This window comes from Pleurodeles waltl, chromosome 3_1 (genome assembly GCF_031143425.1).
Source record: "Pleurodeles waltl isolate 20211129_DDA chromosome 3_1, aPleWal1.hap1.20221129, whole genome shotgun sequence".
In the NCBI taxonomy this organism is placed as follows: Eukaryota; Metazoa; Chordata; class Amphibia; order Caudata; family Salamandridae; genus Pleurodeles; species Pleurodeles waltl.
Window position 1 is genome coordinate 240,877,657 of NC_090440.1, and position 25,019 is coordinate 240,902,675.

The 25,019-nt window shown below is 44.8% G+C and overlaps 1 protein-coding gene across 1 annotated transcript in view; it reads right to left on the reverse strand.

Annotated features, from left to right (window-relative positions):
* The window catches only part of OAZ2 (ornithine decarboxylase antizyme 2), a gene marked incomplete at its 5' end in the record, with an annotated part of 40,707 nt that extends 17,117 nt beyond the window's left edge, over positions 1 to 23,590 (reverse strand). Inside the window, 2 exons of the mRNA XM_069222323.1 lie at positions 337 to 512; positions 23,450 to 23,590. Coding sequence (XP_069078424.1) covers positions 337 to 512; positions 23,450 to 23,590 — 317 coding nt within the window. The remainder of the gene's footprint in view (positions 1 to 336; positions 513 to 23,449) is intronic.
* Between the last annotated feature and the right edge of the window lie 1,429 nt (positions 23,591 to 25,019).

Consider the following 25,019-nt stretch of genomic DNA (forward strand, 5'->3'; position numbering starts at 1 on the left):
TACAGCAGAATAAATGGTGCATTGGAAAGGCACCATCTTCACATTCCTGCACTGGAGGGGAAATGGGAGCTTGGGGCAGGAGACTGCTTCCCCTTGCCTCATAATAAGTGCAATTTTTAGGTGAACTGTCATCCAAACCAAAAAGCAAAAACTGCCCTTTTCAAATATTGTCAGTAAAAGACTACGCAATTGGGAGAAACGGGAACAGAGACCTATGTCATATTTTAATGCATTTTGAACCAACTTGTGGCACCAGTTTCAGTGTCATGTATCCTACTACTGTATATTAAAAACAAAACATAGTACGATTTATTTTTAAGCTGAAAAAATGGTTACCCTTCTTTGCTCCCTTCGGCCAGCAGGCCATCGGGAATTTCCACAAAAAGGCTCTGACTGGACAGCACGGCCTCCCAGCAGGAGTCCTTCACATCAGTCACCTTGTACTGGAAGTGGATGGGCTGCGGCTTGTCATCGTGCACGGGGCGATCCTGTGTAACTGTGAGCTTCTCGTCCTGAAGAATGCCAGAAAATAGCACATGCTCCGTAACTACTACAACAGACTAAGTACTGGACAATAAAACTATTATTTACATAGCACATTATTCAAGTTGCCTTACACAGAAAAAATATTTTATATATAATACTCTGAAGGAAAAAAAAAAAAAAAAAAAAAAACCCTTGACCATAGTTTTTTTTTTTAATCCGCCAACAGCAGGACAACCAGATGCCGCCCCTTCCATTCCAAGCAGCAAGTAAGCATTACTTTATTGGCTTAAGAGTCAAATAATCTTCCAATCAGTGAAGCAGGCAATGGTCGCTACAACTTTGGGTGCATCGGGCCTTAAAACAGCAATAAACTGTACTATTTTGTGAGAAAGGGGAAGAGGAAGGCAGGCAGGTTACTCTTCCCCTGTACAAAAAGGAGCCCAAACAGGACTTCAGGAGGCCTTTCTGTGGAAGGTACGTCAAACAAACGTTGTTTTGAGTAAATTCTGATTAGAGGAAGGGAGTGTTGTAATTTTAGGCAATACTTCCATATATCAAAATAATTTAGGAGTGGTGTGTAAGAGGGCAGGCTAACTTAGTTTGATAAAAGGACACCCATCAATTTAAAACATATGTAAAAGAAAATTAGTACCATGGTAAACTGGTGAAGAAGGAAAAGTCAGAGTGTAGTGAGACTTTTTAACAGACACTAACCAGGGCCTACAGGACTATGAATACACTGGAGCCGTGTAACCATATCAGATAAAATACATTTTTCAAACCAGTTACAAATTCTTGAAAAAAGATTGGCGATTTGTCAATTATTGTAAATGTCAAACACCAAAGACGGCACTTCCACTAGACTCCAATTCTGACATCATTCAAACTGTAGCGAGCTAGGCAATGCATTTGCCACTGCACCATTGGTCCCCATGGAGCACAAGTGAGAAGGGCTCATTAGCAGGACAGAACAGTACTGATGCAATACATGTGAAACAGCAGCCAGTGCTGTATAAACAGGCCCCGATTAAATTCGCATTAAAGAAATAATTCTCTAGAGATGCAGCTTGCTGTTTTTTTTTTTTATTATTAGACTGGAAAACGTTCTAACACGCTAATACTGTGCTAAGAGAATTCCCTCCCAGAACCATCCCATTAGCTTTGTAGACAGTCTTTCTGTAGCAAGAATCTAAATATTCTGTACAGAGAGCGTGATGCCTTTAAAAGTTCCCAACCAATACCCTAGGGAGAAAAAAAATTAAATACATTAACATATCTGCATTGCCAATTCCACCGAATGAGGAAATGCGTGCAGATGATATATCTTTGCAACAGTTAGTTCAATTTATTTACTCAAGTGATTGTTAAAAGCTCCCATGCGTATAAAACTTAGGAACAATCCAGGCCGGTAGGCGCAAGAATGAAGACCAGTACCTAACGCGCCCACAACCCTCCCTCACACCCAAATCTGATCCCTCCCAGATGCACAGTAACTTGCGTTTACTAGTGCCTGCAATTCTGAATCCTTTAGACCTCTAGACGGCTTATAAAGCTTAGTAAACTAGCGAGGCATAAGGGAAGAACCATCAAGAGAATAACTTCGAACCCCCTTCAAACTAGTTAGGGGTAGATAAAACATGGCCACCGAGTCAGGGAGCAGAGGCTGGAGTTCAAACACAGTGGGAGGAGGACAAGAAAAAGAGCACATGAGAAACACTGCTACATAATTGCTGCCTCTCAGAGTACGAATCCAGTATTAAAATAGTGAGTCGAGTAACATAAGTTGACAGCAAAACTTGTATTCAGAACACCCTGAAAGGCCCAAAGACAGCACATTCACATGAAGACCTTGAGAAGGGAGACAAGGGCCCTGAAAACGAAACTTGAGTGATCGGGCAGAATATAAATGGTGGAAAGAAACGGAGAAATTGTTACTTACCTGAACACTGACATCTTTCATAGATTCACATGCTTGAAAATTCTCCTTCGTCAGGCTGAGAATTCTAGGTAGTCAGTGTAAACACATTAATGTGCTTACGCTCCAATAACACTGAAAACAGGCACAAGGTATATGTAGTTCGTTCACGTCATTGGGACCTGGACTCTAGCCAAACAGGAATGGAACTTAAAGCTCAACTCCCACTAGAGTACGTGCTGCTCAGATTTTCATAGTAGCAACAGAGCAGAAAAAAGCATCTTTAATGGGAAGGTGGGTGAGTGCACATGTCTCTATGAACGATGCCAATGTTGAAGAACTGGAGTTACAGGTAAGTAATCATTTATTTTCCAAACTTGGATCTTTCATAGACTTGAATGCATGAATATATATAACTACAGTAGTTTCATAAACCTACTTCAAAGTTTTAGTAATAGGTCTGACCTTAATTGAACAGTGTAGATAGTGCTGCTTGTCATACAGCTATTTCGAAAGAGCTCTATACATCAAGGCCACAATGCTTTACTAAACTGTCGAGGACCAACTTGCTGCTTTGCTGATGTCATTTACAGGCACACTAGCAAAGAGGGCATCAGTGGCTGCATTGCTTCTAGTGGAATTTTCTCAAACCTTTTAAGAACTTGGCCATCCGCCCAAAGGAATGCATGCTGAAATCCATGGTGCGAAGCTCAGTTTTGATAATGCTGAAACTTTAGCATTGCCATAAGAAAAAAAAGTTGATCTAACTTCTTAAATGTCTGTTCTTTACAAAAGGAATTTAAGACTTTTCACATCCACTGAATGGAGAGCTGTCTCAGCCCAAGTTGTTGGGTGTAGAAGGAAAGTTGGAAGATGGATTTTTTTTGGTTGTGACCGAACAGTTAAAAGTGAAAAGATCTGTAGTTCAACCTTAGCGCTTTCACATTTCAAATAAGGTGGATGAATTGACAATGCTTGGGTTTCTCTAATTCAGTAATGCAGCTGCCTTCCATGACTGCATCTGTCGAGTGGACTTGTAAGTGGGCTCAAATGGACTTCTGGTGAAAGCTACCGGAATCTGTGTTACATTCACATGTTAAAGATGGTTTAAAACTGACCTTTCATGGACTCTTGCACCACGCTGGTGGAAAACAGGATGGTTATGTCTGTGTTCCTAGGCACCTTCATACTGAAGCAAAGTGGGACTCAAATGGAGGAATATTTCAACCTGGAGAGAGCCAGGTGCAAACAAAAGGGTATAATCTAGTGGAGCTGCGTAGCTAATGGATTTAGATAATTATCAGCTGGCAAATTGCAAAACCTCCTCCATTTTAAAGAGTAGGTCTTGGTTGAGGACGTTGCTTATGCTGCTGCCAAGATGGTACAACAATCAGCTGATGTGTTCAAAATTTCAAACACTAAGGGCCTGATTTAGATGTTGGCGATAAAGGTCCCACCAATGACTTTTCAACTGAAAGCCCGTCCGCTGCGACAGTCCACCCACTGTATTTAGATGTTGGCGGTCCCATAGCCGAACGCTCACATTCGAACAGCCGCCTCCAAGAAACGCCACCTGCATTGACCGTGGGATAGGGAAAAGTGGCTGCCGGTGGGACCCATGCCACCTTTCCCGCCCTGCAGGTTTGGATGTGCCTTACTGCTAAGCAAAAAGTGATGGTCTGACCTCCACTTCAGAGTTGGCGGATTGGGGGGGGGGGGGGGGGGAATGGGGGAATGAAAACTCACCTTTCTTCCCACATTCCAACTCTGTCAATGACTGGACAACACCTGCTGTCACTGCTGCCACCATCCTATCGAGAAAACATGCTCCCACCATCACCAGACTCGAAGGTAGGGATGTTGCATCGCCAAGGTACATTGGGTGAGCACTGCACGGGAGGCCAGGACCACTGCAGACATATACATTTCACAGTATTTTTTTTTTTTAAATCACTGTGACAGGTATACGTCAGAGACACAAATGGGTCACACATGGCTGGGGACACATTTGCCCAACCTGCATTTCTCACATACACAACTGCCATTGTGGTGTCGTCATTTATTGCCAAATGAATGCTGGCACCACAATGACAGCACCCTCACACTTGACAACAGTGTCCATGTGTGTGCACTATAAGGGGACAGGAACTGGTAGGTTTGTTCAATCTGTTGTGAGTTAATATGTTTATGTGTGCGTGGATTGGCTGGCTGAGGTAGGGGAAGCTGGAGTGTGTGGTGTGGTCATGTCAGTATGTGTCACTTGCATGTCAGAACAATGTTTGTGTATGTTGTGTTGCTGTGTGACACATTCGGTGAATGTTGTGTGGCGGACGTAATGTGTGTAGCTGTGCTTGTGTGCAAGTGTTTGCGTACCTGAGTGCGCAGTTGTGTTGGTTGTTGTGGTCGTGTCATGTGTGGGTGCAGTGTCAATGGCGTGTGTGTTGTGTCATGCATATATGTCAATGTGTATTTCCGGCATGTAGGGGTTGTGTTGGTATTGTAATGGATGATGGGTGTATGTAGTGTGTTGTGTAGTGCTGGGGGACACATATGGCTAAGGTACAGTCTGTGTGCCACATAACTCTAATCAATGGCCCCTGCAATTGTACGAAGTCCATTGGGTCCCGCTGCAGTCTCCCTCCGTCAGCAATCCGTCGCCAGTCCTCTGCTAGCAGAGCTATAACATCTAAATACCGTGGGCGGAACACAGTTGACTTGACTGTCTTTTCGGGTCCGCCGCAGATATGGTTTGGCAGTAACATCACCAAAATCTAAATAGGGCATCAAGTCTATAACTGCCAGAACGGCTGGACTGTGGTACAGAACCTACCCATGATCTTACATCACTAGATACAAGTGTACCCTGAACCGAATATGGAAGTCTGACAGGTCCCACAACTGTATGAACAAAAATTGCATGGCTCAAGCCACGGATATTAGGATTAACTTCCATGATTGTCTTTTTAGTTTTCTGGCACCCTCGGTATGAGAGGAGGAGAGGCAGAAATCTCTGAACAGATAATTCAGAGGAGCTTTCCCCTGTGTTCCTCAATGCATCCATCTGTGTAAGGAAGTCATCTGGTGTTGGTCTGTGTGGCTAAAGGACTGAAAGAGGGACTCCTCATTTATTGAAGAAGTTATCTGAGTTCAATTTCACACTCGGGGTATCCCAAACTGCGTATGCCAAGAGCATTCAACAATCCTGGGACATGCTCCATTGTTATCTAAGTTTGATGGCGTGCCAAAGAACCAAATGCCAGAGGGCTGAAGCTTCCTGTAAAGTCTTTGTACTACATAAGAAAGCAGGGTGGGAAAAGATCAAAGACCTTGTGTTGTCCGTCCTTAGGAGCAACCTCTGATTGGCTTCACTCCCTGCTTTCTCACATAAGCTGTTAGTGGAGCCACGCATTAAAGACTCTGGGGGCTGAACGAAGACCAAAGGACTAAACATTTGTCCTGGACCAAGAGTCTCAGATATTTTCTATGCTTGGTATTGGAAAGTTTCCCTTTCTGCAATGTCACCCAAATTTTTGGGCCTTTTCGCTAAACCCGGTTTTTGCTGGCTATAGAACACTGTCCACTTCATCCCTGTGGTAAAGTGCTTGTGCTCCCCTTTACACACAATTAAATGGGTACACTATACCGCTGATTAACACTTTTAACCAAACTATAAGCCCCCGGAATATAGTATCCACAAGTTACCTAGGGCTTGTAAGTTAAATGCCACTTTGGGCTGCAGCACTCATTGTGCCACCCACTGTAGTGACAATGCAAACATGACTACAGGCCTGCTACCAGTAGCCTGGCTGTGCAGGTTTAAACTGCAAATGAAACCTGTCAAAATAAACCCTTTTGACAGGTCTACACCTTTCTTTTAAATATTAACAAGGCACCTCTAAGGAAGGAAATGGTGCCCAAAGGGTAGTGTGCATGACATTTAAAAATAGGACATGTAGTAGGTTAATATTCTAACAGCTCTTATAGTGGAAGAGCAGAAAATATATTTTCATTGTAGCAAGGTTGACTGCTCTCACAGGGAAGTGATGGATTACATTATATAACATCTTATAATGTTAATTTTGGATTGGTAACAGCTAATGAACTAACTATTTCATTTGCTCTTTTTAATAGTTGAGCAAAAATCAATTTTATAACAAAGTCCAATTGAGTCTAACTATTACTAAAAAAGTACTTTAGAAAAGTTTACTTTTGCCTGCCTAAAGCCTATGGAGGCTTTTCTGTAAGTATTAAACTGTCACCTGAGAGGTAGATGGCTACCCTGTGCCGAGGTGTGAATTGCTCATAGGACAGCAAAAATGGGCCATAGGTGTGGGTGACAGAATAACCTGAGGGCTTTACCCGGCTCCTTGGTGCACTTTAAAGGGGTGTCGCAGACAAATGAAGGTCACTCCTGGGCCTGCCTCTCCCCATTTGTCCTTCTAGTCAGCCAGCCACCAACCCCAGTAAATGGGAACTGCCCCAAAACTGGGACTGTCAGTGTCCTCTTGTGACATTCAAGGAGGATTCGACACTCTAATGTCAAATCCTCCTTGAATGACAAGTCTGCTGGGGTGTTACATACAACACTGCGGGCACACTACAAAGGAGGGCCACAGAATGCCAGAAAACTTAGTGCCAGATTTACCAAAGGGTTTTACCCATTCTGTGTCTATGAAAAATGTTTTGGTACATCTGGCCCTAAGTGTTTATCTACTGTCTGGTTAAAGCTCAGCCTCGATTTTACCAAACTTGTGTCTCTGGGTTTGGTGGGGGTATAGGGACTGCCTAAAGCTGAATTTTAGATCTAGCTCTGGGAGGACATTAATATTATCATAGCACACTCCCCACACAACACCCCACCAACCCTCAGCCCACAGAGCCCAAGTTTAGTGTGGCCGAAGACTTTGGCCATCTTCAAAATGTCCAAAGTGGGTAGGGTTAGCCCTGGGAACCTTCACCCCATTAGTTAGGGTGTCTCCATGGGTCATTACCACCCAACTAGGTTGTTCATAAAATGGTCACCTCCAAGCATCTACTTCAGAGCAGTCCTGGACCTATGGCAGATCAGAGGAGGACTGAACCTGCTCTGAGATAAGTCTAGAAGGCTGGAACTACTCTTTCTCTCTTGTGCCCTTGACAAAGATATGGGCTCCAAGAGTCATAAAGCAGACCGTCTTTTCAAGCTACCACAAGCTCCAAGAGCCCTTTCCTGCAACTGTATGGCTGATCACTGCAAGTGGACCTGGAAATTGACTCTGCTTGGCACCTAGTGATTCTCTAAGTGCCTCCCCTGAGGTCCTGGGGGCTTTAACAGTGTACTCCTCTGGTGGGTTGGGGCTCCAAGGACTGAAATTAGAAGGTAAAAGCTTTGACACGGACAAACCTTGTTTGTGTATCTGACCTGCGTTCCACTGAAGTCCGGGTTAAATTGCATCTAGGCCTGTCTAACTGTGATCACAGACGATTGTTGCCACTTTGGGCATCTTAGCACTATTTCTACTTAGAGCTTTAAAAATTCATCTAACTGATTCCACTTACTGGATTTTTAACATTTTGGTCTCACTTGTTTAGTAATTAGTTTTGAGATTTTTTTAATTATTTAGCATTTCAACTTTATTACTGTTTTAGTACTGCATAAATTCTTTACACATTACCCCCAAATTAAGCCTGTCTGCTCTGTGCCATAGTTACCAGGAGGTAGAGCACCGGATTACTTATTACTCTTTTGTCATTCGCCCTGACAAGGATCGTTATTACCTGAAGTGGGTACTTAATCCCTCAACTAATAAGCTAAATTTCTTACAACTTTGATGTACGAGAATGTGAATTTAGGCATCCTCTAGGTCAAGCAATGCTAGAAAATCACTTTATTCATTGATTACAGGAAAATGATTAAGGTCACTATGTTAAAAGGACAGTTTATTTATGAATGTTTTGAGTGTCCTTAGATTTAGAATGGGTTGCCACTTTTTCTTCACCCTAAAGAGCTTTAAGTAAAAAAGCTCTGATTGTGTTGTGATTTGGGCACAACCTCTATAGCCATTTTCTGTAGACTTTTTATTTCCACCAGTAATGCCTTCCGATGTAAATGGCACCCTATCCTTGGGGGTATCAGTGGTTCACTGGATGCCAGTTCTATGGAATGTACGGGCTTGTCAGTATTCACAACCCAGCGATCAGTTATTCAATGCCAGGTTGAGAAAAATGTCCCACCTTTCGCCAATACTGGCACTGTGCTTCAGGATTTGAACTTTCAACAAATATGATTATCTTCTCATTCTTCGCTAGGAGCACCCAACTTCTTGACTGGGATAGTCCTATGGAAAGTAAGATGCTGACTAGTTATGTAAACCACATTTCCTGGAGGAGCAATACTTTTCAGTGTTTGAGTGCCATCGTTAGCCAAACGCTTAAATTCTTATATGATAGGTGTGTCTTTGTTGAAGTAAGTCCTGAGAATGTGCCAAGACACTGTCTGTGTTCATGACCCGCAAAGCCTCGTCTGTGTGCTTCCAGAAAAGCTGCTTGCCATCAAAAGGCATATCTAGTACTTTGGATTGCACATTTGATCAAAAGAAGTGAACTTTAACTGTGCACAATGGTGCATTTCTGCTCCAGAGGCCACCTGCCTGAAGATGTTTTTAGAAACATCTAGAATATCAGTGCTGAATATATAATTTGCTTGCGTTACAGCTTTTCAATGTAGACTGCTGCCCTCACCACATGGTCAACATTGCAACAGCAGCAAGTTCAAAGACACTCTCAACATGTCTATCACCTCAGCAACCTTCCTGGACAAATGGGACAACGTAGGGATCAAACCCCTCCTAAAGAATCACTCCACCAACCCCTACGTACTCAAAAACTTCTAGCTGATCTATCATGCCAGAATGGCACGTTGGGCTTTAGAGATGTTCACTGCCATGGATGCAACTGTCCCTATTCTGTTGCCCATTGTATTAGCTATTGACATTCTTTGTCCAGCACACCCAGACAGGCAATGAGGGATTTGAGATCAAAACTGTGCTGCAGCCAAAATGACAGAATCTTTTTTTACCTAATTGAGGGAGCAAGTTGGTGCAGATTCAAAAGATTTGTATTTTTTGTCCAGTTTGGCTCACACGCTCTAAGCACTTTATGGCTCGGTTTATACTTAATTCAATGTGCCGCTATAACCCTCCTTCTCTTAGTGCCACAGTCTTTAACCTTGCACCCAAGCACTTCATTTGTTTTATTGAACCCTTTGGCAGATGTTCACCTAGGTCTTAATGAGTCGTGAGTTTATTGATTTTATGTGTTAGTTCTTTACTAGTAAAACAATGCAGAGTTTTTAATATTGTAAAGCTTTTAATTATTCACACAATATCGTTTTTTCCCCCATCATCAAGTGTCGTAGCTAGCAGAGGTTAGGGATACTCATTTCACTGTACTCAATTTACCAACCTTCAGAAGGAAGGAAGACTGATCCTGCCTTGGTGTAATTTCAACTTGTGACCTCCAGAAAATTGCACTGGTCAGCAGCGAGCGTTCATCGTGCTTAAATGAATTATATGTCCCGAGCCTACAAGTGAGGCTGTGTTGTGTTTCCACAAAAAAGCTCAACTGCGTGCTGGCGCGGGCTCAGTTCAGGTTACTACTTGTGGGTCTATTTAAAACCGCACAGGATCCAGATCTGGTCTCGGACTCTCCGGAGAAGATAACAGTATCGACCTTCACTTGTGCCATGCGTGGCTTACGACGTCATCCGTCTGTTTATACATTGTTTATGGCTTTCGCTTCCTCGGCGCTGATGTTACAATGTGATGAGATTCGACACCGGATTAACTGGACGAACACAACATTTAAACAATAACAGTACGTGGCTTTTCCTTTTCTCTTCATAGTTCAAATGGAATTCAGGTGACTAAAGTTTGGGGTGACGACTGTATGTAAATCCCTCTGCGTCACCTGTGCTTGCAAAACCTTTCCGCCTTTTTTTATTAAGATCGGCAAGCCCACAGAACAGCACTGCTCTGCGCATTAAACATTTCCCTTAAAGTTCGAAGCGGGTAAAACTTTAAAAAGTATTCCGAGCAAGTGTTAAACAGGAGGCCAAATCTTCCACCATCGGCAACTGAGTTACCCTAAATCACTGTTCAAGGCCTGATTTACGGCGGTAGCAAGAGCCCTAGATAAAGGGCAATCATTCCAATATATTTGTTGAGTTGGAATGAAGTGCTTAGCTTTTGCGCGCGTGACCAAGAACCTCATCGACCAATGAATCTGCATTGCTGCGTTGTCTTATGGTGGTTTTTAAAGTGGTTTCTGCCCTGCTGCTTTTACCGCTTTAGTAAAGGGTTAACACACAGCTTTTCATTCAACAAAGACGGAAGCGCCAAGGCCACATAAGAAGGCAGGCGCTCACGTACATCGTCCCGGATAGCAACCTTGGCTGCACCGCACACCTTTGTTAACACTGCCGCCTTTGTGCGAGCGAGCAAATAAATGCTTGACCTTGGATCACCAGCATTGGGTTTGTGTGAACAGTTTAGATCGCACGTTTTACGCCTCTCCATGTGCAAAATCTTACATCACATGCACGTAAGGCATAGGAGCTAAAATAAAACCACAGCAGGGGGACGCCCTCCTCCCCCTCAAGAGCAGCAGGTGGTTCTATATGTAACACACAACACTCTCTCAAGACCAAAAGGAGCACGACCAACCAACGTGCACTACGAACGAATCAAGGAATAGAGACTATTTTTTTTTTAACTACTTACACAGGGCATTTCTGTAATTGGGGACGGTAAAATGCAACTGTAGCAGCAATGGAATCCGAGGTACTCATGCATTCACTGTATGGCCCTAGAGCTGGCAGATGTGGTAAAAGCTTCTTTGTATGCTGTCTCGCCAGCCAGAGACATTATCCTGACAAAGTAATTCTTCAGTTTCTTTCACTATGCTCACCTCTCTCCACAGACTGACAGACGCTGGCTCTAACACGCTGGAAGGATTATGCTTCTGAAGCTTGGCACTAAGTCACACTGCTCCACCTACCTTGAAACAGCTAAATATAGAAGAATATAATGCAAGTCATTCACCCAGAACACAGAGCAGACAAACATTAATGGGAAAGATTCATGCAATTTAATAATCTGGCCATGAAGATACCTCAGTCGAGATGAAGCTTATGAGCAAGATGAAGGTGGTGCCTGCTTTTTGCTAAACACACCAAAAAGCAGTGTTCCCCGGCATAAAAGGAGCAACTAAAGACCATGACTTTCAGCTAGGGGGGATAGGGAATAGTCTGGAAACCAAAACTCAGTCCTGACAAAAATGTCCTAAAAGCAACATTCGAAGCCTGGAGCCTACCGGGGCAATGGCAGAACCATCACACATCCATGGATAACACTAGGAACCAACTACTGTTGTGCTAAGAGCGCTGCCCCTTAGTTAAGAACAGCACACGTCATTTGCAGCGATGCAAAACAAGACCAGTACCAAGCGATTTGCAATTTGCTGGTTCCTGTATAAGGGCACATGGTGGGCAAAAACTAATGGCCCAGAAGGCAGTTCTGATTAATTACCAGTGGCTGAGATTAATTCAAGCCTTCTATCCATCACATTTTTGCTTTCTTTGATGTGACACTCAGAGTAATTGGTGTGCCCAGACCTGGATCCTATGCTCATTACCCCCAGGTCTCTGAGACCCCGTCCCATTCATCACTAATTGGAGATAACTATCTCCACAACAGGAAAAAAGCACATAAGGAATGCTGGGATATCCTCTCCCATGCCCCTCCCTCTGGTAGTACATAAGCTGTACTTAACCAGCATTCCGCCTGTTCTTCTTTTCTGTCTTCCAATAGTACATGGATGTGAGGATGTCGTCCGTGCTGGGCGACGATTGTTCCTAGTGCGCTTCCCCCAGTCTGCTGGGCTTACTGGGGTGCGATGCTGTTTGCCTATTGGGGCCACTGGGTGGGCCCTTGTTTAGGTTGGCTCGCTGGTGCAATGCTGCCTTGTCCTGCTGGATGGTCTGGCTCCAAAATGCTTCCAGGCTACGGCCTTAGGGGGGGCGACATGTTCCTGTTGCTGGGCCCTCACATGGAGGGCTGCTGGCCCTGTTGCCGGTTGGTGGCGTTACACTGTTCTCATCTCCTGGCCAGCTGGGTGGCTGGGAGATGTGTGGTGACTGCAGGAGACGTGGAGCTTGCCAGACTTCCTGCTTGGGCGAGGTTATCGCACGTGCCCAAGGGAGCACTTTCCAGATGGGCAGCGGGAGGTTCTGTGGGCGAGTACTGCTTGGCGGTTTTCTCAGTTTCTCTCCAGTCAGGATGATGATCTTTCCGGAGGCATCTTGCTCCTGCTTACGGGCCCTCGTGTTGCAAGGTAAGGGTCTGTGCTGGGCGTCTCTACCGCCCCTCTCTACTCCTATTTTTGCTTGTTCTTTTTTCTTGCCCTTTCAAGCAAGCTTCTTTAGAAGCAGCTTGTGTTTGCCATGCCTTTTTTTTTTTTTACAACGTGCAACATGCATCATTTCTTGTTTGATGAATGGTTGTAATGGATTAGTCGCTACCTTAGATTCTGTACTCTCTAGCATGAGTCATGTTTATACTACGTCTACTGGTACAAGGGTATAGACGGTCATTGTTCATGTCATGCTTCCCAGCTACATTGGACAAGAGTACACATGGGTACCGCTTGGCGATTTCTTAGTTTTGTTCTGGGAAGGGTGTCGATGTTTCCGGAGGCATCTTGTTCCAGCTTACGGGCCATCGTGTTGCGAGGTCAGGGTCTCTGCTGGGCCTCTCTGGCGCTCATTGCCTCCCTGTTTCTTGCTTACCTGGGTCCTGCCTTATGGGCATTGGCCCGGCTGTCTCCATCCTGCAGGGTAGGCTGATGCCTGCCAGGGCCCATGCGCCAGCTCTGTCCTCTCCGGCTTGCCTGCCCCCCCCCAAACCGCCGTGGGGTGCGACGGTCTGTCTGTGGTGGGTGCGCGGTACCCCCCCCCTTCCAGGGGGTGCGGCCGTTCTTGTTTTGTGCCCCGCCGTCCATTTGTCTACCTGGTGCTGTTGCTTCTTGCCTAGCCATTGTGGCTTTTCTTCCTGATCCTTTTTGGGGGTCCCGATCCCGGTTTCTCTACTATGGAAGGCGAGGTTCCAGGGGTCTGTGTCCCCTCCGTTCCCTCCTGTTGTCCTCCTCCCTGTTGGCAGATGTTACTGTGTAAGTTTTTTTTTTTTTTCCTTGCCTCTTTTTTGTTGGTGTCCTCTGGCAAGTCTCGTTTGCGGGCCCTCGCACAGTGGTATGGGGGGGGGGGGGGGGGGGGGTGTTGTGTTGTGGGTTTCAGTCAACTCACATGAGGAGTACGGTTCTGTTCTGCTCCTCTCTGCTCCTTTTTTTGCTTGCTCTTTTTACCCTGGGACTGGGGTGGTTCCCTGTGAGGTTATCCCTTGGTCACAGTTCCGCGCACACATGGTGCTGGTTCTTTTTCTGGTGTCGTCGAATGGTTGCTCTCTGTGTTCCCCCTTCTTTTGAGTGCTTTTAGCCTTTTCTGGGTCGCCTTGTGGGACCTTTGGTGGGGCCTCCCGGGCTGCTCCTAGTGCAGTCTCCGCTTCGCAGGGTTTGGCGGGTCATACCTGGTTTGTGCGGCTTTGGGTCACCTCCTGAGCATGCCTTGGGGTCCCTCAGCATTTTGTGTGGCTTTCTCGTCGCCTGTGGCTCACTGTCTCAGCCTCTTCTTCTGTTTATTTGTGGTCCCACTCGGGTGGGCATTTGGACGTTTCTGTTCTTTGCAGGCACTCCTCTGCCTCTTTCTTTTTCCCGTCCCCCTTCTGGTTTGGGCTGCTTCCCAGGCGGTGCTTGCTGGGTACTCTGGGTTTGTGTCCCCGTTCTCGGGTCTCCTGTTTTATCCCTGGTATCCCTGCACCCGGGGCGGGGTCCTGTCCCTCCGTTAGTACACCGCATGTTGGTGGGGCACCCAGTGCTACATCATTCATTGACACCCTGATTCTGGGTCAGGGTTTCATACGTAGCAGAGCAGCTACCTCGCTGCGATCTCTTGAATGTCATCCTCTGAGCCAAGCTTTTGTCTAGGTCTATGGGCGCCTAAGTCTCTCTGCGGGGAGGGACGGCTGCAGGCCCGCAGGAGACTGGGACCTTCCCCTCCCGCCCTGTGCCGCCGGGTGCAAGGAAGTGGGGGCCCTTTATCCCTAAATTGTTTGGCTCCGTCCTACTGGTGGGTCAGCCATTCTGTGGTGTTTTGTGTGGTTGATGATTACTGGTTCTGGGTTTTCTGTCGGCTGTGTCCCTTTCCGGTGGGGACTCTTGCACATATTCTTCCCTGACTGCTGTGGGGCTTTTCCAGTTGGGGGTGGTATGCTTGATGCATTTTTGGGGATTTCCCTGTGTCGGTCTCTGGTATGTGTCTCTATTTGCCGGGATTGGTGGTTCTGCTGGCCCTCTCTGGTCCCATAGTTCATTCCTGTGTGTGGCTCCTGGGCCTGGTTCTTGTTAGGCCCTGTTTCTGGCTCCGCCTTTGGTTGGGGTCGGCTGTTTTTTGGTTCTCCGCACAGGGTTTGGTCCCTCCTTTCTGGGCTTTGGTGGTTTGTTGGCCGAGGTCCTGTTCCCGCTGCTGCCTTTTGTTTTTCGGCTGGTAGCACGTTTTTTCCTCCCCCTTGTGGGTTCTTCTTTTTCTCAGTCCATGTCCGGCGCATTATGGTGCCAGTTTGGGTTTTCTGTCAGGGCTGCTGGTCCGGTCAGCTGGGCCTTTTTTGGATTCTATTGTTGTCACTACTTGAGCTTTTGGGGCTGGTGTTATCCCACTTTTGGGGGTTTTCCTCGGGTGGTGTGGACTACGTGGTGCATCCGGCCTCCCAGGTGATGGTGTTTTTTTTCACCATTCGGGGGCAGTTTGTTTCTTGGTCCCTCTATCCTATTGTTCTCCACGATTCTGTGGTGTCGGAGTATATTGCGGTGGTTTCCTGTCCCCATGGTCCGCTTCCCCTCTTGTGCCCCTTGCCTTCTGGGGTTCCTGGGGGTGGGGGGGGGGGGGGGGGGGGGGGAGGGGCCCTGTCTGTCCCCTGGTGTTTGTTGAGCATCTTTCCTCCAGGGACATTGTTGCCCTGTTTCTGCCTTGTGTCTGGAGCATCCTCCGGGGAGGGTTTGCTTGTTCATAGTTTCCTCCGGGGTTGTGGATTTCCTTTTTCCATGGGGTTGTTAGTGGATGGCCTTGGTGGCTTCCCTTTCCTTCTGCTCTTCTCCTTAGGTGGCTGCGGTGTTTGGGCTTCCCCGGTTTTTATGGTAGCTGTGCAGTGTTTGTGTCTGCACACCTTTGGTTTTGCTCCTGTGAGTCTCTGGAGGTTGCTCTTTTTTGGTGTTTGCTTGCTTAGCCCTCTCTCTTGTTTGGTGGCTACGGGTCCTGGGCGCTCTTGGTTCTGGGGTCCCAGTCTTGTCTTTCTGCCTTTGGAGTATATTGTGTGTTGGCTCTTCCTTGTTCCTGGGGTCCCTTTTTTGGTTCCGTTGGTTCCGAGGCTTCATCTTCCGGCCTTGAGTTCTCGGGATGTGGATGTCTCCAGTCGGCCTTTTCCTTCCTGGCTGTGCCTTAGTTTTTGTGGTTGGCTCATGCCCAGGAAGGCGGGGGAAGGTTTGGTTGGCACGGGTCCCTCTCCTGCGCGGTCTGTTGCAATGGCTTTGGTGTTTGGTCTCCCTCTTGTGCTGGTCTTCGACGGCTGGTTCCGGTCTTATGGGTTCAGTCTCTCTGTTCCCCCCCTTTTTTTTTTTTGTGCTCTTCCGTGCGGCTAGCAGTGGTTCTTCTGTGCCTTGGGTCTGGCCTAGTTGCTTCCTTTCTACTTTGCAATTGGCCGCTGTTTTGGCCTGGTGTTTCAGTCTAGGGTCTATTGGATCTTTCTTCGGTGGTATTCCTGTGGTGTTTTGGTGTCCCTTCTTGGGGTATTCTGTTCGCTCTAGTTTGAAAAGGCTGGCTTGACCTGCTTGGGTATTCTCCAATTAGTGATGAATGGGATGGGGAGTGAGGGACCTGAGGGTAATGTTCTACTACTTACCGGTAATCCTCATTACTCCTGGCCCTGTTGTCCTCGTCCCATTCATTACGCCCATCCCTCCCTCCCTCCCATGCTGCCAGACTTCTGTTGGGGGCTTGGAAGTGCAGGCGGAATGCAGGATAAGTACAGGTATGTACTACCAGAGGGAGGGGTTGGGGAGGGTATAACCCAGCATTCCTCATGTTCTTTTTTCTGGTCATGGAGATAGTTATCTCCAATTACTGATAAATGGGATGAGGACAAAAGGACCGGGAGTAATGAAGATTACCGGTAAGTAATAGAACTTTATGCTATAAGACTCAAGCTGCACCCTACTGCCGAGGGCAAAAGAGGCCAACACCGGTTTAGGGTAACTTGTGTTCCCATTAAAAGGGGTCCTGGCCTGGGTTGGCCTAGACTATTTCTATTTCAGAAGGACTAAGGCTGATATACATAGTTCTCATTCCTGTCTGAGATGGCATAGTAGGCAACCAAAAAACACAACAAAGGACTGGAACTTGGTCCCAAGTAATTACAAATGACTGATATTATTCAAACATTCTAACAATAACTATTTTCTTTTTGTAAAATCTGCTGTAGAACACGTATGTGAAATGAACAAGTGGTTCCATGAAATTGACTTGAGTTTGCATCTGGCCAAGCTGGTGCTTTTTGGAAATGTTGTGAGAACCCAGCCTTTTACATGTTGGAGAGTGAGATAGGGTAATGTACCAGGGAATATAATGTTTGTTCTCTGATCTTGGATTTTAGTCCAGCCAAATACACTAAAATTCTAATGTGAAACGTTTATAGTAATCACTGTTCACCATTAAACACCTTAGCAGGTTAGGTAATGGGGAATGGGTGGGCAGGTTGTGCCAAAATACGTTTAACTCCAGGGTGACTTGGCATAAGAAGTTTGAATACCACTGCGTTAAAATGTGTGCCCTTCCAATTCTCACACTTTTGGAACCGCATTGCCAAAGAGGTAGCCAGGGCATTGACAAATTCTTGGCCCATGAGTCCCACCAGCCAAAAGCCCATGCAGCTTTAAAAAGGACTGGTGGCAGTAAACATGGTGACCATTGAGTGGCAAGCATTTCCTCCAGCTGGGTGGTCAGGTTTCTGCAATCTACGTTTGATGTAAATATCAATATCAATTGCAGCTCACCCAAGAGATCCTCTTTACCAGGATTTGTGTAGCAAGCCTTGCAATGCAGTGTAGAGGAGAACTGGGGGAGTAGGCAGATGGGAGACTGATGAAGAGAGCAAAAAGATTTTCCACTGGAGGATAAGGTTGGAGGAAGTTCTAGAAGAGAGACTAGGAAACAATACTGTAGTGGAAGATGAAAAACAAGTAAAGGTAAAGGATGTGGACAGTATAAAAAAAAAAAGGAGTATAGCTAAGAAGTGAAGGAGGAGAAAAAAATCTCTATGGTAGATTAAGGAGAAAATGTGAGTAGAGCAATCACTAAGGATAGATGGATAAGAGGAGAAACGTGTTATGTGTATGAAGGATGAGGATCAGAGGAGGGAATCAGAAGGATGTGGAGTGAGGATGATGCAGAGAACTGGGGACTCTTTAGTTGAGGCTGATAAAGAGAAGATGAGTGGATAATGAACGTTAATATGCAAAGTCTTCTGAATCACCCTTGTTTCCACACTGTTGCTCTGCACATGCCAACATGGGGTACCCAAAAGTGAGATATGGAGAAAGAGGCACTGAATGAGAGCTTGAGATAGGGAAACCGAGACTGAAATAATCCTAGAAATAGAGACCCAAAGAAATTGATAAAAACCATGGGAAACTTTGAGTTGATAAGAGATACACAGAGAAGCACTGGGAGGAAGAGAGAAGCATATTCATGGTTCAAAGTAAACAAACTGTTAATTGATTACTTAAGAATGATAGGACTTCAGTTGAAACGGTCTTAAGATGTTTTGTTGTTGAGTTGTATAGATTTTTAAGTTAACATAAGATCATCTGGCAGAACAAAGGGAGAGAGAAAAGGGGCAAGGAAGAGAGAAGAATGAAAATTAGACTTGTGGATGAAGCTGGTATTGTCCAACCTATTGGTATCTCAGTGGATTGGCAAAAGTGATTTATAAATAACCAGCCTTAGGCTTCTTAGAACAGGCAGATACAAGTAGAAAAGTAAATACAGTGGATGTCAGAAGGGATGAGGGGCAGGGGAGGACTTTCATGGTTGACAGAGAGAAGAGTCAGATAGTGACAGTGCTTTGTAAATCATGGTATAGTATTAAATCAATGCTAAGGTAGGCCCAGCAGTGTCCAGTTAAGGTAGAAAACTGCTCAGCCACTCTGCAATATCTAAAGGCTGACCGCTCATTTGCATCCTCTTAATATTAACCTTTCACTGTGTGCCTACTGCTGAAAATGGAGTTGGAGAAATAACTGAGATCCTGGGAGGACAGAGGGCATCAAGGTTTGGGACTGGGTCTCTTTACAGTTGTTTAGTTAGAGGGAGCAAATGGGTTAGGTTAAGAGAAGGAGCAGTGCTTCTTAGTAACACTGACCCAAAATTGTGTTCTTAAATGTTCTGACTTAGCACACATCACTGTTATTAGAAGCCAGCCTACCATTGTTCTATAAATACATGTTTATACTTCTACTGACAAAGACATCATATTTCACGACCCCTTTGCCTTACACGATTCAAATTAAACATATGCACCTCATATGTACAAAATTAAGTTAAATTCCACATATGTAGGATTTTACGTTATAGTATTTTTTCTCCATGAACTGTTGCTGCATATTTCTAGAAAGTATTATTATACAAAACTCTTGTGATAGTGATATTAATGTAGGAAATACATGCTTGGGTATCGATTATGTGCTGCCATGGACTACAAATGATGAAAATACAGAAGTGGAAGTTACATCAAATCTCTTTCACTACAAATGGCAATGCACAGCTGTACCCTCTATCCACCTCGAGTTTAACAGATTTCCGTTGACTCTTCATAGTCTAGATGGAAGAAAATGAGTGTGAACCAAGGAACTTCTGAACTAGGGTTAATTTCTGATCCTGCAACTGTATTGCTGAACCACAAAATCAGCAACTGGCAGGGCAGTGCCAAATTAGGAAATGGCCTAACAAGGTTTACCTGTTGATGTCATAGTCAAGTCTAGTTTGTGTGGACAGGGGAACCAATGATAAACATACTTTATGCTTAGTTTCTATACTCCATGTGGTGCAAACACCAAAATCTTTCCAAATAATGGATGTGTTCCAGACTGCGGTACTAGTCAAGTGTAATCAAAACAATGAGTACTTGATGGGAGATGGTATTCGGGATTACCACGTAGTACCATTGAATATAGAATCAAAAAATTTTGAGTTACAGTTCCTGGGCATGATCCTTCTACAGGATAGCAAGAAAATGGTTGCTTCTAATAAGCTTGTATTGTAGCATAACCCTATTGTGTGCTGAAAAATGTGCTATGAATGGAACAATGGCAAAACAAATGGATTTAAACTGAACCATTTGCTACGAATTTCGAAAAATCTCCTTTCTGGAAGTATGCCTAAATATATTGTATTTTTTTTTTAAGTCCCAATATATTAAGATCCATTGCACTTTTGAACGGACTGTTTGCCATTTATTGTTCTGAAACTCCATATCCTACTTGGTCTACTGACCCAAGGTGCATTTAAATGTAGCTTTCACAGTTCATTCCACAATAATTATTTGATGGAGAATCATTAAATCCCACTAAAGAATATTAAATGCAGACCAATGTTATTGGCCGAGCATGCTTTAAAATGCCCCACTGCCACATGTTGTCCAGAAAAATGCTTCTTATATTATTCAGCTTCTAGTTTGACCCATGTGAAAGGAACCTTATGAATCATGGCTGTTTTTTTCAACCACGACTGAAGGGGACAGCTTTGAGAAAACGTCGTATGCAAATGGTTTTCTCAATGCCTGACTAGGCGCTGCATAGCTCAAACCTTAACAATGTTGCAAAGCTTTATTGGGTGAACAGGCTGACTTTCGTCCATGTCAACATAAGGTATCTTTCTATCTGCATCGAACCTTGCTCTTGAGAATCACAGAAGCAGGATTCTGAGGGCGCATTTAATTCCAAAAGAGACTGAATGCAGGTTTTCATTTATCGAGCCAACATACTTCAAAAGGAATCGGAAATTGTTCTGAAGAAATTGCCTGAAATATCATTAACCATGAGTGGACATGGTTTGCAAAGACCCAAGACTAAACTTTCCCTTCTGTCACAGCAGATGTGTAAGAATCTTTCAATATTTGGTAAACCACAACAGATCATCTAGCAGCCAGGCTCGGGGTGAAAGTAGAGGTACCCTGATATATAAAAAAAAAAAAAATCTACAGGCCTTAGAACAGAAATATACTTAAGAAAAACAGAAAAGAAGGACTAGCATGCCGAGAGGGCCAAAATCTTGACTGAGACCTTGAGTGTAAATCTGACAGGGGAGAGACGGGAGGGGAAGGGGTGGCAGTTTCTCACAAGGGGAGAGGCACTTTAAAAGTAGGTTCAATTGTCAAAATTGTCTTCACAATCGACCGAATTTAAATGTTAATTTTACAAGGAAATTGTAATACACAGTAGGACGAGGCTCAACCCTTTTTTTCCAGAGGTAAACCATGCAAAATGGTTGGGTTATCAGCGGATTCCATGAGAAAAGCATATGTTTGCTGATCTCGTGATGCTTTTCCATCTCCAGATTTTTGTGCTCATTAAACTGATGAGGAATGAGCAGGGCGAGGTGAACCATGCAATTCATAGAACCAATAGAACTAACTGGCGCACACTGGGCAGACTCCTTTAGGTGCAGTCTTGGATCACCCTGCTCAAGATTACCAAAAGCAGGGAAGGAACAACAGTATCGCGAGCATGTCTGCAGCTGACCTACATCTGACTACAAAAATAACGAGACAGAAGCGATATTTGGAACCTTATGTACTGCTATCGACCCACTGCATTTAAAAAAAGGGGAGGAGAGGTCTTTTAAGACAACATAAAAGTTGTTTCTAATCCCGGCCCAGTTACCGACAGAAAAGTGTTAAAACTACTATGTTTTATTCACCAGACTGAACAGGCAAGTCAATGACTGAATGGGCATGAGTGATTGCTCACACATCTTCAACAGGTAAAACTGCCAAAACTGTATAAAAAGCAGGTCTCACCTTCAAGACATGAATCCTGCTAAGAAATAGTAAGCATAAGTAAGGGGAATAAACTGATTTGCCATGTCACTACTCAGAAAAAGGAACTGCTATGGCAAGTGATCTTCCCATCAGTCCTAAACGTTGGTTCTGCCTGGGCAGGCGATGCTCACTGAAGTTTCAAGATTAGCAGATCGTAGCCTGCTGTTTATTGCACCGTTCCAGAACGGAAAATTAAAGAAACAAAGCACTTCTAGATAAAACAGGTAGAGGAAATAAGGAAGGAAATTGCAGCTTTTTTGCCAGAGAAGCTTTATAAGACAATGGAAACGCAAACTGTTTCACGGACGCTGAGAAATTACAGAAAATGTTAGTCTCACACATAAGTGATGGTATCTGTATTAGCACGTGTACTGCCATCCTGAACAAGTTCGCAGGAAATTAAGTCTCCTGAATCAACCTTCCCGGAGCTTCTCTTTCCCTTACATTGTAGCCAAAGATAATTTTGTTGGCTAAGAAAACATCGATAAGATTTGTGCAACTTCCTTCAGATCACCTATGAAACAAGCACTGACATAAACAATAGGACTGGTTGTAGCATGCTAATACATGCAACCATCTTTTCTGCACGCATGTTTTTTGCATGATTTTGAACTTTAAAGACAGCTCTTTGGGTTTGGCCTTGCAGTAAGCCAAAATCTGAGCCAATTTGCAGGGATGTGGGAGCCTCACTCACTCCCATCTCACCTACTAGCACTAGCAAACACAGGAGAATTCTGGGGCAACGACAATCCAGGTTTACAAACTTCATAGGTGGAGCGCGCAGGAGCAAATGATGCAAACTCCAATGTCTCCCAGTTCGAATACCCTTCCACACTTCACTTCAGCAATGTCCGAGGAAAAGGACCAAGCTAATATTACGTTATAGCAGGGGAGACGCAGGTTTACATGCAAGTCCATAAGTAAAGCCAATTGCCTCTCTCGCGGTCTCTCTATGTACCTGCCTCTTCGTCCAGGTAAGCGAATGGCTGCCTATCTCTCTGTACCATGGCACCCAGAGCTCTCTACAATTATATGATTAAACAGCAGCCATCTTAGAATGGAGTTTATTACCTTCAATACAAAAAAAATCATTTTACAATGGTCACCATTTACCTAGAGAACTAGACATAATCTCCACCTCCAGGATGCGTGGACATGGGGAGCCTGTCAGCAGTGACCTAAGTCTGCTACCCGGAAGCAAATCACAGCAGCAAAGAACAGGTTGGGTGGTGTAAAGCAGCCACTGCATACCTCTTGCAAAACGTCCACGTGTGCAATACTACTGTGGGTTGACAGTAAATGTGAAGGGCATGCCAAACAAGCAATGGCTGAGAGGTGACCCACAACCCATTTTGGGTATTCAGGTGCCCTAATGTTATGTGCAATAATTCTTCCCACTTGATGCAATTGTGTTGAGAATTTATTGAGCGTTCTGAGTTTTGCCCAATAAACTGGGCGTCGAGATGCAGTTAGTGGTCCTTACCACACCAAACTGCATGTTTTGGTTATTTACTGGCCATTTTAACCACAGTAAATATTGGGTTGGATTTGAGGACACTTATCAGGAGGATATAGAGTTTATCGCAGCGGGTGATTACCGAGTGCAATAAAATCTGCAAAACTCATAATTACAATATATTAAGTAGCAGAAAGTGCCGCACAAAACAGAATTTACATTTACAGAGAGAGTGTTAGCCCAGGTCTTTGTGTATGGTGCATGAAAGATGTGACTGACACTCACCTTCGAGCACAAGTAGATCAGACATTTTCAATAAGAAGCTTTCAGTGATTAAGAAGCACTTGTGGAGCTTACCTTATATATCACAGCTGGGAGAGCAGGATCCCTGCTGTCCCCTCGCCCACCGGGGATCTTCAACAGTGGGTGAGGGGCATCAGGAGCACCACAGAGGCCCGGGAACGATGTGCCTGCAGCATTGGAGCTGGGGACAGTTACTCAAAGGTAATATACTACTGCAAGAAACAGAAACAACAACAAAGGCAAGTTAGTGCAACATTCTGTTCCGTCCCTCCGGCAACTTAATATATAATATATATTTTTAGAAGACAGCGGAGAGCAAAAAAGGTTCTTATGTGCCCGGAGCAGAAGGTCTAGAACAGTGGTCTTTAAACTTTTTAATGCTGCGCCCCGCCAGTTGAAAAATAAAAATCTTTGGGCCCCCCCTCAGAATTTTTCACAATTATTTTAGAAAGATGGCAATGTTTAAATAGGTCTAAGCCTATTTAAACATTGCAGTTAAGTACTGTTACCTTTTTAAAACTGCAATAACATGCTTCTGCTTAAAACAGAGGCATGTTATCTGTATAATATTTATTTTGGCCAGAGTTTGGCGCCCCCCCTTGGATCACTTGAGGCCCCCCAAGGGGGGCCCGCCCCCCAGTTTGAAGACCTCTGGTCTAGAAGCACATGATGAGGACTGAACATGTTTTCAAATAAACATCTAGAAATAGACGTCTCCCTGACTGCACACTACCCCGAGGTACCCTCCGGACTGGGTTTCTCCTTTCAAAGCGACGCGGTGTAGAGGAATGGATGTTCCTTAGGAAGGGACGAGGGGCGGACTGTTCACTCGCACTGGGTTGGGTGTGTGGAAAGGGAAGGGCTTTAACCAAGTATGTGTTCCTGAAACCCGAATCTCCGCGCGCTATATAGCGCTGTCTGGCACATCGGAAAAGTTCCGAGCTTCCGGTTTCAGTTAAAAGTATGCAGGGAGGATGTGGAAAGAAATATAAACAGAACGCTGCAGCCTCGCAATGCCAAGGCCGCGGCTTGCACAGTGTGGAGCTGATAACGAGCAGAACAGGCAGGGTCACGATATCAGACATGAAAAACTGAGAAAGTGCAAACTGGGCGTCACACACGTGTGAATGCACTATACTGGAGTAAATCCTGACACAAGGAGGAGCCTTATGGCTTGTGTTTTCAGGTACCATTACAGTTAATTCTTAAAATTAAGCGGGAGAGAGTCGGCTCTTCTCAGTAGCCTGCAACACATTTAATGGAAGAGTAACATCACTTGTCAGTAATAAACAAGTACTCTTGGACTGCGAGTACCTGCTTTTCGAGGTTTCTATTTAAACTATTGCACTTGAGGTTACTAGTAAGGAACGATGTGTGTTTAATTCAAAGGGTATGTAGAGAGCAGCAGAAGGAAGGGGGCGGTAAGGAGAGAAATGGTTGCAGCAAGAGAGACTAAGGGCCAGATGTAGAAAAATCAGATTTTGCAAATCTGAAATTGTGAGTCGGTGCGACTCGCAATATTTGATTCGCAAAATCGGATGCAGAACGGTGTCTCAGACACAGTCTGCGAATCTCAATGGGGCCGCAAAGACCCACCTCATTAATATTAATGAGGTGGGTCGCA